Source organism: Aotus nancymaae, unplaced genomic scaffold (genome assembly GCF_030222135.1).
Source record: "Aotus nancymaae isolate 86718 unplaced genomic scaffold, 86718_ANA_hifiasm-v0.15.2.pri h1tg000019l, whole genome shotgun sequence".
Classification (NCBI taxonomy): domain Eukaryota; kingdom Metazoa; phylum Chordata; class Mammalia; order Primates; family Aotidae; genus Aotus; species Aotus nancymaae.
The window spans coordinates 36746877-36763289 of NW_026988431.1; the positions used below are offsets into that span (position 1 = coordinate 36746877).

General features: G+C 37.8%; 1 protein-coding gene across 6 annotated transcripts in view; it reads right to left on the bottom strand.

The window, feature by feature from the left end:
* Positions 1 to 1897: 1897 nt before the first annotated feature.
* GK5 (glycerol kinase 5) overlaps positions 1898 to 16413 on the bottom strand; it is a 73609-nt gene continuing 59093 nt past the window's right edge. Inside the window, exons 13-17 of one of the 6 annotated variants that reach the window (XR_010343463.1) lie at positions 16215 to 16318; positions 15301 to 15360; positions 14187 to 14320; positions 8136 to 9428; positions 1898 to 5350 (exon numbers count right to left, since the gene is read on the bottom strand). Coding sequence is in view for 3 of the 6 variants with exons in the window: in XM_064378761.1 (XP_064234831.1) it covers positions 9280 to 9428; positions 14187 to 14320; positions 15301 to 15360; positions 16215 to 16318 (447 nt within the window). In the remaining 3 variants the exon portion in view is untranslated. Of the gene's footprint in view, positions 9429 to 10736; positions 10832 to 14186; positions 14321 to 15300; positions 15361 to 16214; positions 16319 to 16413 lie in introns of all 6 variants that reach the window. The other 5 variants (XR_010343461.1, XR_010343462.1, XM_064378763.1 and 2 more) reach the window with 5 other exon arrangements.

Genomic DNA, 16413 nt, shown 5'->3' on the forward strand with positions numbered 1-16413 from the left:
ACAATCAAGATAATGAATTTATTATTGGGAGACAATTCTAAATAGGTTTTTCATTTCTGTTTGTGTTGCAAGCAGAGACACTGTGGCTTTTGTTGTAAGACAGAGATGGTGTCTCCCTTCACAGCAGAGGGCAGTCTTGTCAAACGATCAAGCATCATGAAAATAATTTTCCTCTGGGACAAGCATCAGACAGGTTTACTACCAACCTATTACAAAAGACTCAGGTTTCCTGAGCCTGAGGTTCTTCAGCTGTACCACAAACCACTGCATTCACAGTAACAATCTGAAGTGCTCCACACAGGACTTGGGAGGCAAGGAGAACCAACGTAAATACGAAGATAATTGATGCTTGCTATGCCATGAGTAATAATGTCTTTAATCTCTGAGACAGGAGTCTCATATCTTTTCTCAGTACAATTGAGCATCCTAAATCCAAAACTCTGAAATCCTAAATGCTCCCCAATCTGAAATTTTCTAATTAAAAAATTTTTATTACAGCATGTTACTTGCCCAGACTGGAGTGTGGTGACATGATCAGATCTTACACTGAACTCCTGGGCTCAAGTGATCCTTGAGTCTCAGTCTTCCAAGTAGCTGGAACTATAGGTATGACCACCATGCCTGGTTGATGTTCTTATATTTTTTAGTAACTAGGTCTCACTACATTGCCCAAGCTGGTGAAATCTGAGGCTTTTTGAGCACTGAAATGATGTGCGAAGGCAATGCTCAGATTCGGATATTGGATTTCAAATTTTCAGATTTTGGATGCTCAATTGGTAAGTATATACAATGAAAATATTCAAAAAAAAAAAAAAAATCTAAAACCCAAAATACTTCTGATCGCTAGTATTTCAGATAAGGGATACTCAACCTGTATCTATAAAACGGTGGGAGGATAACTTGTTAGCTTCCAAAGTAGAGTAAAATTTCAGGTTCTTCTCAATTCTTCATAGTGTTTGGTGATGAAGATTGGGATGCTGACAGAAATAATGGCTTTCTGGAAGAGAGACAACAAGGGCTCCCATGGGCTGAGTGAAAGGATATGAGAACTCCCTGGGATCTGGTAGCAAATGTTCTTGCTGAAGTGGTGTTCAAGGAGGAAAGAAAATGTGGCAAATCTAATGTATTTGCCTTATAATCTCTACCTTTTTTTTTTTTTTTTTTTTGTCTTTTTGATACAGAGTTTCTCTCTCATCCCCTAGGCTGGAGTGCAATGGTGTAGTCTCGGCTCACTGCAACATCCACCTCCTGGGTTCAAGTGATTCTCCTGCCTCAGCCTCCCAAGTAGCTGGGATTACAGGCATGTCCCACTACATCCAGCTAACTTTTGTATTTTTAGTAGAGATGGAATTTCACCATGTTGGCCAGGCTGGTCTCGAACTTCTGACCTCAAGTGATCTGCTCACCTTGGCCTCCCAAAGTGCTAGGATTACAGGCGTGAGCCACCGTGCCCGGCCTAATCCCCACCTCTTAATGGGTTCTGTTTCTTTCTAAACAGCAAAAAGTACACTAATACTCAATATCATTATCATTTCTTTTTTTCTACAATTTCTTTTAAATAAACCCATTCTTCAAAATTATTGCTACAAAACAAACAGAGAAACTTCAGCAACGTCAGCTTAATATATCTCCATAATGTCCCCTGTTCCTTGTCCTCTTCAATGGACTAATATTACTTTCAACTAAAAAAACTATGCATGACAAAAAAAAAACCTCTTCCTTTCTTCAAACTCAAAGTTCATCATTCTTCAAATTTCTTACTATGAAATAATACCATGGGCTCATGAGAGACTCCACTATGGTCAAGGAATGGAATCCAGATTATCTGACTGAATCTTCTACCCATATACATGTCACTAACTATGTGCGTGAACTTGAAGCAATGAGCAGAGAAACACAAAATAAAAACGGCTTTAATAAACCAACATGTACAGATTATTCAGTTTCATTGTAGTTTCCCAAATAAATTTAGAGTATAATTTTTAGAAAGGATTTTTAACATCTTCTAGGCTAATTCCATCATATTCTTATATGAAATTATCTTTTCTCCAGTTATTTATAATCTTTCTAAATATTTTTAAATATAGTATATTTTCACAACAAATTTTATTTTCCCCACCACAAAGAATTAACCCTCTTCTCTAGTAATTTCCTTTGTGCAAGAATGTAGAATGTAGAATAATAAAATAGGATCTAAAAAGGCAAGGTTACATAAAACCCTTCTTGTCTAACCATATTAAGGCCCAAGTTTACCTAGTCACAACTGTAATTAACAAATGCTCTTTCTCTGGTTGTTTTTTGTTTTGTTTTTGTTTTTGCAAAGTTTCGCCATGTTGCCCAGGCTAGCCTCCAAATCCTGGGCTCAAGCGATTCTCTGGCCTCAGCCTACTGAGTAGCTGGGACTAGAGGAGCATGCCACCATGTCCGGCTTCTCTGTGACTTTCTTAATGTGCAGAAACCAAAACAGGTAATAGTATTTAATAAGAATGTCCAGGTAAATGTTTTTTCAAATCTAAAAGTAGACAAAAAGGGAAGAGAAAAATTCATATGCAGATGAAAAATATTTGTTTATCCTTGATTTTTTTGTATAGATCTTAACAATGATTTATAAGGTTCTTAATGATAATTTAATAAAACTGAAAAACTCATTAAGAACATCAGAGAAATACAATTATAAATTTACTGAGGCATACAAATTGGAATCTATACTATCTTGCACAAATAGGAAAGTTTCTAATTACTTATTAACAAAATCATTCTGAAACCTTTACAGAAATCAGCTCATTTTAAATAAAAAGTTTAGAAATATTATGATAACTATGTACAAAGTATATATCTCTGTATACTCTATTTAACATTCAAAGTAAAGGTATCTTTGAAAATTTACTATTATACAGAATTAGTATCATACTCTACAATGAGCAAAGAAAGAATATGAGAACTCTTAGGCTCAGTACATTGTCAATATATTCAAAATACTATGTACATTTTGCCTGGAAAGATTTCCCACAAAATGACATAAACCACTGGACTGATTTTTAAAAACTTTTAAGAAGATATTTAAAGATATGGCTCATTTAGCAAACATTTGGTGATCATATCTCACTGCAGCCTCGAACTCCTGGGCTCAAGTGATCCTGCTGCCTTAATTGGCAAATAGGCAAAAGATATGAACAGAAATTTCACTGAAAAGCATAAACAGAACAGCTGAAATAAGAAATAGTGACAACACCAAATGCTGGTGAGCATGCAGAGAAACTGGATCACTCATACATTGCTGGTGGGAATATAAGATGGTACAGCTAGACTGGAAAACAGTTTGGCAGTTTCTTATAAAGGTAAGACTCATTTAATGGGAGTCCCTATATTATTTGTTTCTTAAACATCACAGTTATCTGTCTAAACACAGCCATTTGATAACAGACCAGAATTATGGTAAAGTGGGGAAAGACAGTTAAAATAGAATAACAGAGAATTTCAGAAATACCTGATTTTGCAAGCACCTGTCTCTGTCCTTCCCACTCCAAGATCATTCCTGCATTCCTCTAGGAACAAAGGTCCCATGGGAATATGATGACCATACAGCCAAATTACTTAGGTGCCAAGAGATGCTGGTTTCAAAATATTTATGGCTATGAGGCTCCAAAACTTAAAAAACAAAAACAACATAACTGCTTTTTCTTGAAAGGAGGATTTAAAAAGAAAAAAGAAAAAACAAGATGATTTTGAATCATCTATTTAACTTTTTTAGATTACCCATTTTGACTGGTTTGAACCAGATGACCTGGCTTTGGGTTTACAGTAAGATGATTCTGGGAACAAGTACGCTGTAAAGGTCCAAGGTGTGTTTGGGGCTTTTTTTCTCTCTCGAGTACACGCTTTTTCTTTTCCTTTTTTTTTTTTCTGGAGACAGAGTCTTGCTCTGTCGTCCAGGCTGGAGTGCAGTGGTGCAATCTCAGCTCACGGCAACTTCCACATCCTGGGATAAGCAATTCTCCTGTCTCAGCCTCCCAAGTCACTGGGACTACAGGCACACACCACCACACCCAGCTAATTTTTGTATTTTTAGTACAGATGGGGTTTACCACATTGATCAGGCTGGTCTTGAACTGCTGACCTCATGTAATCCACCCACCTTGGCCTCCCAAAGTGCTGGGATTACAGGCGTGAGCCACTGCACCCGGCCTTTCTCTCTCTTTTTTATAATTGAGATAGGGGTCTCACTATGTTGCCCAGGCTGGTCTCGAACTCCTGGGCTCAAGTGATCCTCCTGCCTTGGCCTCACAAATTGCTGGGATTACAGGTGTAAGCCACCAAGCCTGTCCTGGGGCTTTTAATTCTTACTGAAAACCATAGTTTAAATTTCCCAAAGGGATTCAGAATCCTCTGGGGTAAATTCAGTGGGCCTTCTAGGCTAGCTCTGGGATGACTCTAAAATAACTTAAAGTCAAAGAACTCCAGGGTACATCTACATCTCTCCTCAAATAATTAAAAAATTCTTGCCAGGCTCCTGAGCTGGATTATTTTAAATTAAAAACTGGTCCCTTATAGGAGGGGCTATTTATGAAGTTCCTTCCCTATAGCACCAGAACGTTTGGCACTCTTAAAACTCAATCTGTTAGTCATCTGCAGTCAACTATATACAACCTGTGAAGAGAAAGGCTTCAATTAAACCTTTGAAAGTTAATATAACTATGTGTATTTACAGATGTGTATCTCTACACAAATATTTTTTCAAACATATAAACATATTAAGAATTTTATTTATTGTTTAAGACAGGGCCTTGCTGTTGCCCAGGCTGCAGTGCAGTGGCTCAATCATAGCTCATAGCAGCCTCCAACTCCTGGGTTCAAGAGATTCTCTTGCTTCAGTCTCCCGAGTAGCTGGGACTACAGAAGCATACCACCACACCTGGCTAATTAAAAAATTTTTTTGTAGAAACAAGGTCTCGCTTTGCTGCCCAAGCTGTAATTAAACTCCTGGCTTCAAGTGATCCTCTGGTCTCAGCCTCCCAATGTGCTGGGATTACAGGCATGAGTCACTGTGCTTGGCCAAAAATTTTGAAGAAACAATATGAAGATTCTAGCTCTCACTACAGGGTAGTTCTTCTTAATTCAACAGAAACATTTTACTCACAAGAAATATAAATTGCTCCCTATCAACAAATGTATGTAATATCAAGGATAAAATGTGTACAAAGTTGCACTAACAGACATAAAGTAAAAATTCATTCCACAAACATGAAAGCACAGTGCTAAGTTCTGGGGAAGCAGAAAGTTCCTGCTTTCAGGGAGCTTCCAGTCTGGTAGAGGTTTGCACAGAAGGCGGATTAAAGAGAATCATCATCTCCTTTGTTCAGACATGAAAAGGAAGCAAAAAAGCAAGTCAAATAAAAGATGATCTGCAAAATACATTAACCCTACACTGAAATCATGGACCTACTCCAGTAATTAAGGCTGCAGAGATGGTGCTGGGTGGATGAAAACATCAGAAGACAATTATAACGAGTTATTTATTTATTTAGACAGGGTCTTACTTTGTCACCCAGGCTAGAGTACAGTGACATGATCTTGGCTCACTGCAGACTCCACCTCCTGGAGCTCATGTGATCTTCCCACTTCAGCCCTCCAAGTAGCTGGGACTATCACCCAGCTAATTTGTACATTTTTTGTAGAGATGGGGATTTGCCAGGTTGCGCAGGCTGCGCAGGCTGAACTCCTGAGCTGAAGTGATCTGCCTGCCTTGGCCTCCCAAGGTGCTAGGATTACAGGCGTGAGCCACTATGCCCGGGTGAGAATTTTTTTCTTTGTTAATCAGCAAAATAGAAACCCTATTTATTTCAAGACATGACTACCTCTTTTTTTTGCTAACAGCCATTTCAAGGTAAAATGAGGCAAAAAGAAAAGTGGTATGACACTATATTCACCGAGTCTTCAATTTTCTTCTAACAGCCTCTATCAGTGGCTCTCACTGGGGGCAATTTTGCCTCTCAGACTGGCAATGTTTGAAGATATTTTTGGTTATAACAACTAAGGGGATGCTTCTTGCAGCTAGAGGGCAGAGGTCAGGGATACTGCTAAACATCCTTTCATGTACAGCATAGCATCCCAAAATAAAGAATTAGCCAGTCCAAAATGTCAGTGATGAGATTGGGAAATCATGCCATAGTTGGATACAAAAGATGAAAAAATCAGTAAGTCTATAGTATAAAAGCAATTAGTAGCACTTTAAGATAGATTGAACAGGAACATTCTCTTCCTTGATGAGATAGCTGCAGACCTCCTAAAAATATGTGATAGATCCATAAAGGGAAAATAAAACATGCTGAGAAATAGCACATATTTTTCTAAACTTTAAATATCAGCATACAAATGAAAAATAAACTTGGAAGACAGATAGGCCAGGCACAGTGGTTCACACCTGTAATCCCAGCACTTTGGGAGGCTGAAGTGGGTGGATCACAAGGTCAGGAGTTTGAGACCAGCCTGGCCAACATGGTAAAACCCCATCTCTACTAAAAATATAAAAATCAGCTGGGCATGGCGATGTGTACCTGTAATCCCAGCTACTTGGGAGGCTGAGGCAAGAGGATTGCTTGAGCCTAGGAGGCGGAGGTTGTAGTGAGCCAAGATTGTGCCACTGCATTCCAGCCTGGGTGACAGAGCAAGACCTTGTCTCAAAAAAAAAAGAAAGGACAACTTTGTTGCTTAATTGATCTTATCAACTGTTTCTGCAACCACAAAAGCAAATGTGGTCATGTTTCTGATGTTGGTTAAGTCTAACAAAATATTTACTAAACTGTCACTAAAAATGGCCAGAAATATTAAAAATAAAATATTAGTTTTTAGATTCACAGAAGAAAAAAATAGCCACTGATAGTTGAGAAGATGCTGAATTCCGATGAGAGACATTCAAAGTTACTTTCCAACATTATCTAAAAAGTACTGATTCTTTTTTTTTTTTTGAGATGGAGTTTTGCTCTTGTTGCCCAGGCTGGAGTGCAATGGCATGATCTCGGCTCACTGCAACCTCCACCTCCCAGATTCAAGTGATTCTCCTGCTTCAGCCTCCCAAGTAGCTGGGATTACAGGATTGTGGCACCACGCCTAGCTAATGTTTGTATTTTAGTGGAGACAAGTTTTCACCGTGTTCATCAGGCTGGTATCGAACTTCTGACCTTAAATGATCTGCCCACCTCGGCCTCCCAAAGTGCGTGAGCCACTCTGCCCAACCCAAATTATTTATCCTTTACTTTGTGGTCATATGTTGGGAAAGAAGAACATGGAAAAGAAGTGAACTAACAAATTTTCAGGTATTAATATGACAATTCAGTATATTTTAACAAAAAGAATTGTTTCCTATGAAATTACACCCATTGGCTGGGTGCAGTGGCAACGGCTGCAATCTCAGCACTTTAGGAAACCAAGGTGGGAGGATCACTTGAAGCCAGGAATTAAAGACTACTCTGGGCAACATAGCAAGACCCTGTCTCTACAAAAAAAAAGTAAAAGAAAAAAATTACACTTACTGAGAAATAGAATGTGTAACAGTAAAACAGCAGAGCAGCTTCCATGTGATTTTGACAGGAAGCCTTTAATTGGTGACTAAGCTTTATAGAAAGGATGCAAACAGGGGAAAGAATAAAAAGATTTATCTACGTAATGAGGCTTGACTTTTTACAGTAAATAAAACACCTCTATTTATTAATAAAAAAAATTTCCAAATCTTAATTAATAGATTTAATGATACTATATATTTGCTACAATGCCTTGATCAGAAAATTTAATAATTAAGATACTTGAAGTTCATTTAAATGGAACCTGCAGAAATGCAATTTAACTTCTAGTTCTATCGTATCTGTCTCCAAAATGGACATATATGACAGCAAAAACAAAATTCTCTATAAGTCTCTCCTTTAGTTACATTATTATGTAACTAGAATACCTAGTTTTGTAATAAACGGATTTTATGTGATAAATCCTGACCAAGAGAGAAATAAAGTCATTATTGCTGCAGATCCAAAGGGAACTTACCGCAAATGTAGGAGCGGCAAATAAAGTGAAAACATGTTGGAAGGTGGGGTCAACTGCCTTAGGACAATTCTATATCCAGTTTGACACTACTCACAACTTACTCCTCTTGTTTCTTGCAGGAAAGTCTGAGAATGTGAGACTGTCCTTGCTGCTCCCTGTGGATCTCTGGCTGAGTGGCTGAAGGGCAATCGTGAGCACAGACACACTCTCCTCCCCTCTCTCAGCTATCCACCGCACATACTCAGAGGGATGAGCAGACTGAACAAACATCAAAGAGATGCAGGAACAAAAAAATATCCCAATAAAGGCAATTCTTAAGTGGTCAATAAATTAGGGCACTTTCTTTAAATTAAGTTCTGTCAATCAGGCACTTAATAAAAACAAAAGACATTATTTATACAAGCATTTAAACTACGAAGGAAGATAAAGAACAAGAGAAAGGCAAGATTTACCTTAACTACCAGCATGTTATACTTCAGCCAGAAGTTTTTGAAAGAAATGTTATTTAAGAAAGAAAATAAGTAGTATTTTTTTGTTTCTAAAAATCAATATTCTTTTTAGTTCATTAACTAAAATTAGTTTTTCAGTGATTTCAACATAGAAAGAATGCTCAGATTTTGGTTAAACAAGGAAAAATTAAGGCAGTGTCTTTAAGACCAGTAAAGGAAAGCATTAACTAACTCATAAGCTTATCTGAGAGGGACATATTAAGCTCATATTTGGATATATTAGAAAACTATGGCTTTAAACATAAAATATTAATGTTTCAAAATTCCACATTTTCTGAGTTATTCTTTATTTTTAGCTACATGTACTTCAAATAGCTCGCTTAATTTTAAAGAATTAAAGAAATACGTTTCACATAATTTTGGAACAATACGTGCATGGTGCTTGACCCAGTACTATTAGCTTGCATGGTAAATCATTATGTTCCTATGTACCACTGACCCAGTATAAAAAGGAAGCAGACCCATAACTGTCAAAATATGGTTGGAAATGACTAATGTCCTTTGGAATTTGCTACAAAATAGAAGACATAAAGTTTTGAGGTATTGCTGCCTTACCACGATTTAGGGGAAAAATGAGATTTTTGTTTTGTTTTTTAAAAGTAATGCTGCTTCTCTTAAGTTATGAAACTTATTTAAAATTTTCTCTTGTCAGTCATTGTCATATTGGTCATCCCTGAGCTTTACCTCATCTGCACATCACATAAACCAGCCATGGCTTTGGTCATTTCATTTAGTGCTATGTCTTGTTATACCAATTCATGGAGCGTTTCACTGCTTTGGCCCAGTTTTCCATACTCGTTTCATATTCTTGACATTTCTTCTGTGGCTTGAAAACCACTTCACTTTGTCTCAGTTTCTTTAGTTCCTCCTTGTCAGTCCAAAACCCTATAGATAAAAAAATTATTCTCAAATTTTAAGGCAAATCATGAATCCATAAAGTTTATCCAAACCTATGTGAGTTGATGGTACAAAGATAATTACTGTTTTTAAAACAATCCAAAATACCTTGTTACTTCTGAATTTTGTTAGATTGATCATTCCTGAAAACAATTATACCAGGATTTTCAAGTCTTTTGGTTTCTAACTTTCAGTTCAGTTTCTGTGTGGTAAGACACCACACATCACTTCTAAAGCAGCTACTCTATGCCATCATTTAATTTCATAACTTGCTATTATTTTTAAAATCACAAGTGAAAAACAGTATATTTTCTGGCCAAGCACAGTGGTTCATGCCTACAATCCCAGTGCTTTGGGAGACTGAGGTGGGAAGATCACCTGCTTAGGAGTTCAAGGCTACAGTGAGCTATGATCGCATCACTGTACACTCCAGCCTGGGTAACAGAGCAAGGCTCTGTCTCTAAAAAAAGAAAAAAAGAAGACAAAGAAAAAAAACAGGATATTTTCTTTTTATGCAATTAAAATAAATGAAGATAAATTAAGATTTTTGTCTTACATTTTAAGGTAAAAGGCAACTCTCTGGAATATGCATAAAATTCAAATTGGGTATTAATAAAATAGTTTCTCTTTCGAACTATAGCATTTTATACTATTTATTTAAATTCCAGTCCACGATCATTTTGTAGTCCTAGCATAGATTGCTCTTTGCAGGAAGGATCGTATGATTTATAATAAAAAGCATGAGAACTTTTGTTTTTTCGAGATAGAGTCTTATTCTGTCTCAGGCTGGAGTGCAGTGGCACAATCTCAGCTCATTGCAACTTCCGCCTCCCAGGCTCAAGCAAGTCTCCTGCCTTGGACTCTGGAGTAACTGGGACCACAGGCATGCAGCACCATGCCTGGCTAATTTGTGCTTTTAGTAGAGACGGGTTTCGCCATGTTGGCCAGCCTGGTCTCAAACTCCTGGCCTCAAGTGATCTGCCCTCCTTGGCCTCCCAAAGCACTTGGGATTATAGGTGTGAGCCATGGCACCCAGCGAGAACATTTATAACTAAGATCATAAGTAGTCTGAAATGATACAGGTGTCTTATCAGGAAGTTTGGTGCATTTCACCGAGAGGTCTATTGTACCTCTTTTGAAACAGTCTACAAATCCTCGTGAAGTACATTTTCTCTTACCAATAAAACTGACACATTAAATTCTCTTTTCTAAAATGTTGTCAGGTCATATTCTTTCAACATTTTAGACTATCTGTGTTTAAAGGTATTAATGTAGGCCAAGTGCAGTGGCTCATACCTGTAATCCCAGCACTTTGGGAAGCTGAGGCAGGCAGATCCTCTGAGCTCAGGAGTTTGAGACCACCTTGGGCAACATGGTGAAACTCTTGTCTACTAAAATATAGAAAATTAGCTGAGCACGGTGGCGTGTGCCTGTAATCCCAGCTACCCAGTAGACTGAGGCACAAGAATAGCTTGAGCCCGGGAAGTGGAGGTTGCAGTGACCTGGGATGGCCTCACTGCTCTCCAGCTTGGGCTACAGAGTGAGACTCCATCTCAACAAATAAATAAATAATACATAAATATATAAATAAAGTATTAATGTAGACAAGTTTTTAAAGAAAAAAGTTTTCATCAATATACTATAGTTAGATAAATCTAATCAGGAAAATAAATGTGTTTCTTGAAATCTTCATTTCCAGAATTTATTGTTTACATTTAAAAGTATATATATTTATAAGTCATTTTATTAAGTGTGTATAGAGCAAATCCAATTTCTGGGTAAATCTGTAAAATACAGAGGCTATATATAGTCTCACATTTCTAAGATAGAAGCAAAGATTTGAAATTAAATATAGATATAATGACATAGATAAAACTCAAGTCACTGTGTTATGTATAAAAATAACTTGCATGTGGGGCTTGGCACGGTGGCTCACCCTGTGATCCCAGCACTTTGGGAGGCCAAGGGGGGTGGATCACCTGAGGTCAGGAGTTCAAGACCAGCTTGGCCAACATGGCGAAACCCCATCTCTACTAAAAACACAAAAATTAGCCAGGTGTGGTGGCGTCTGCCTGCAGTCCCAGCTACTTGGGAGGCTGAGGCAGGAGAATTGCTTGAACCCTGGAACCAGAGATTGCAGTGAGCTGAGATTGCAACAATGCACTCCAGCCTGGGTGACAGAGTGAGACTCCACCTCAAAACAACAACAACAACAAAGCTGCATGTGTTCGTTACTTAAAGCATTTTAAACGTTCAAGAGAATCTGACTTATTGAGTCTTACAACGTGAAAAGTGTAGAAGAATCTATTAACATAACTATAAGAATGCTTATGAGAACTTGATTTACTGTAATTATGGCTTAATTTATTCAATGTGTTGTTTAAGTATTTGAGTTACCTTGTTATAGTTCTGAGTTTGCTCAATCAGAGATGTGAAAGTAATAAGAGGAAAATTGACCATATTAAATTTATAGGAGTTGGAATACGAAGGAGTTCAAATGTGCAAATGGGACTGATTATTTAAGGCAAAGTTTATTTTCTTCAATTTAAATTAAATATTCATCAATGAACAAATGAAAGTAACTGTTTCAATTTTATTCAAAATTAACAGATTTTTAGTAGAATCAAGTTTAAGCTGAATTTACCAAGATTTCAGGCTTTTTGTAACTTTAATACACTATTAGCATAAAACTGTCAAATGTAAAGTATCTTATTTTGTACCAAACACCCCCAAGAAAGAAACACATTAAAATACTCCCAGTGTCCAAGGCATCATCCTGCTTCCTGGGGGGTCATTTTTTTGTTTGTTTTTGAGATAGAGTCTCACTCTGTTGCCCAGGCTGCAGTGCAGTGGTACAATCTCAGCTCACTGCAGCCTCTGCCTCCCGGGTTCAAGCAATTCTCCTGCCTCAGCCTCCTGAATAGCTGAGACTACAGGTGCTCGCCACCATGCCTGGCTAATTTTTGTATTTTTAGTAGAGACAGAGTTTCACTATATTGGCCAGGCTGGTCTCAAACTCCTGACCTTGTGATCGGCCCACCTTGGCCTCACAAAGTTCTGGGATTACAGGCATGAGCCACTGTGCCCGGCCCTTAGGGGGTCGTTTAATTGACATTCCTACTTCCATTCTTATTCCTCCTCACTGATCTTTTCACTAATTGTCAAAGTGATCTGTTCAAATGCAGATCTTTCTATGTTCCTCCTGTACTTAAAATTCTTTAGTGGCTCTCTGGTGTCTTCAGAATCAGGTCTGAACTCCTCTTTATGAGGAGTTGCCACAACTGGACCTCTATGTACCTCTCCCACTCCCTTCTTACTCTCACCATATCAGTACCCCCATCCTTTACCAATGCCTTTGCATGAGTTGCAATAGGGATACTGAACCACCCATTTCTTACCCTCTCCTCACCTCTCTGCTAGGCCCTTCAAAATTGAACTATATGTGCTCTTTTCTGGGAAGCCTAGACCACTTCCTTAATACTGTCACTGTTCACTGGCTTTATCAAGCAAACATAATAATCACTTGATTTACCTGTCTCTTCCCACCAGAGATCTGAGGCTATAACTTTTAATCTCTTTATTGCCAGCAGTGATTGTTATGTAGCAGGTGCTCCACAAATGTTGCTCAATAAATAAAAGAATAGAGTGGTTTCTAATGCCAACGGCAAACCTACTGGCAAAGTTTCCTCCTTGACCAAACTCCACTCAGACTCTTTCAAGCTCTTTTCTGACTAGGCCTCGATTTTTGGATATCCATGGTCATCTCTGCATAATTTTAGCAGGAATTCTGCTAAATCAGTGTAGCCAGAATCTCCTATCCTCAATTTCTGATCAACCTCGATATCTCATCCTCCAACATCCTCTAGATGATATCTGATCACCCTGGCCTGCCTTCTTGAGAATGTTATTAGGATGATTAGCAAGAATTTCCCCTTACCTCAATGTTTCCTTTTAGTAATTTTCCATCCACTGACTGTCACTCTGCTCTTTGGCTATAATTTTTCACTTTTCCTTATTGTATTTAAAGTTGAGCCTAATCTCTCTCTCCCACCATAAGATCCCACTGAAGGAGTCCCTATACCTATCTTGATAGTCCTCCTTTTTTGGGATGGGGGAAGACAGAGTCTTGCTCTGTCACCCAGGTTGGAATGCAGTGGCATGATCTCTGCTCACTGCAACCTCCCCCTTCCCAGGTTCAAGCAATTCTCCTGTCTTAGCCTCCCAAGTAGCTGAGACTACAGGCATGTGCCACCATTCCCAGCTAATTTTTGTATTTTTAGTAGGGACGGAGTTTCACCATGTTAGCCAGGCTGGTCTCGAACTCCTGACCTCAGGTGATCCACCCGCCTCGGCCTCCCAAAGTGCTGGGATTACAGGCATGAGTCACTGCACCCAGCTCACCTTAATGTTCTTTAATAAGTGTCACTGAATAATGTTTTTCTTTAACACTATCTAACCAGAAAGTTTACCCAGAGACTCTCTCTTGCTAGAGACTGACACAGCTGAGAATTAACTGTCCTTGTCTCATACTTCTGACTGAAGGAGTGAGGTAAGAAGAGGTGCAGCCAGACTTACCAACACAGGAAGTCAACAGGATATTTTGTGAGCACTATGCATGTGTATATGGAGTTTGATGGACACGAAGGCTTTTCAGCTTCTCTAGAATTTTGTGATTTGAGAGGAGAAAGGCTATCTGTAAGAAACAGTTTGCAAGAAAGCTCCCGTTTTTATAAACTTCACACATACCAACAGCAAGACCAGCTAGAGAAGCTGCCCCCAGGCACGACATGTCAATGTCAGCAGGTCTGTCTATATTCTCATTAATCAAGTCTGAAGTCATCTGCATGATAAAACTGTTCTTACAAACTCCTCCATCTGCCCTGTGGGGAACAAAATATATGTAAGATGAATTACTACAACAAAAGCATCATTCTTTTTCAGTGGCCCATATATTTTTTCTGAAATCCTTGATTTTATTTTATAAATTTGACTTTTTAATTCTAAAATTATATCACTTAGCATTAACCTAATGACAGAGGATCCTACTGGGTAATCTTTAAACATTTTCTTTATTTCTACCATCAATTTTCTCACCTGCCCTTGTTTGTCTTAGTGGACTAGTTTGAAACAGGCCAGGTATAATAAACTACAGCAACATAAAAATTCACTTAGCTATCACAGGAAAAAAGTCAAGAAGTTTGATGCTTACATGCCCAAAGGATAGCCACACACCCAAAAAAGAGATTTTAAAGATTTATATAATACACACATGAGTGCCAAGATGCACCCAAATTTGATATTGCAATATATTCTCCATAGACCCATAATTAGTTCTCCTTTTCTCTCCAAATTCCTATGACCAAGAATTTTGTTGTGGCTGGACACGTTGTCTCACGCCTGTAATCCCAGCACTGTGGGAAGCTGAAGAGGGCAGGTCACTTGAGGTCAGGAGTTCAACACCAGCCTGGCCAACATGGTAAAATCCCATCACTACTAAAAATACAAAAAAGTTAGCCAGACGTGGTGGCACATGTCTGTAGTCCCAGCTACTTGGGAAGGTGAGGCATGAGAATCACTTGAACCCGGGTGGCAGAGGCTACAGTGAGCTGAGATCACGCCACTGCACTCCAGCCTGGGCAACACAGCGAGACTCCGTCGCAATTTAAAAAAAAAAGAATTTTGTTGTGAAGGAGCTAGGCAGAAGTTATTTTTGAAATCCTCCATGATTATGGAGGATTTCAAATCATCATCAATAATGATGAATTATTCAGGATCTCAAAAAGAAATGAGTGGTAGCTCATAGCAGCTACCACTTACTTCTAATTTCTAATGAAATCTATTAGAAATAAACTTTACATACCGGATTTTTGTTACAGGAATATGAATCTCCTTCTGCATCATCTCATATAACTGTTTGTTTCTAGTTAAGACACAAGGTAACTATTTAGAAGAAATTCATATCATAATAATTCACTATTGTATTCTGATCTCAAAAAAACTATAGTTTTATTTATATGATATTTATGAAATGTACAAAACAAAATATTAAATAACTTATGCTAAATATAAACTGTATAACAGATAGATACTCAAGCAAGAAGTGCAGGTTGTTGTGTTTCTTTCCCTTCATGTAAGAAGGCATAATTTATATTTTACAACTAAATTTTATCTATTACCATTCTACAATCCAAGCACTTTGGAGGCCAAGGCAGGCGGATCACCTGAGGTCGGGAGTTCAAGACCAGCCTGACCAACATGGTGAAACCCCATCTTATGTAAAAAAAAAAAAAAAGAAAGAAAGAAAGAAAATTTTATTTTAAATGTTACAAACATCCCATATTCATGACAGCCTCATTCTTAATTTTAATAATTTACACCTGTCCCATAACAAAAAGATTACAGGGAAATGTGCATGAAAAATAATTCTGATGACTCAATTTTTGGGTACAACAGAAGCATTATTACTTGAAATTCTCCTTCATGAATAAGGATACTAAATCTTTGAAAATCTAAATTTTGAATCTTGCATGCTTAAGAAATTTGATTTAAAAAAATCCTTCAATTTCCAGATATCAAATCTGAGTGGTATTGGTACCTTAAATACTAAAAAAATAAGAGATACCATGGAAATTAGCACAAAGAACATATTATATATAATATAAAATAAGCAAAAAATTTAAATTAAAGAATTTAATTAAAATTAAGAGGCCGAGTGTGGCAACAGACATGGCAATATTATATGGGGAATGGGAAGTTTAGGGCAGGTTTTCATACCTGAAAGCAAGTGACTCCAATATTGCTCGTACGAGATGGTATTTACTGGTGGAAGGCTTCAAACCCATGAAAGAGGCACATGCCCAGGGGTCATTTAATGGAGCCTACAGTAAGAAATAATAAGAATGTATTATTATTGTTCTAAATTACATCTATGGACTTGAGGAAATATTATACAATAAAAACATAGCCACGTTAG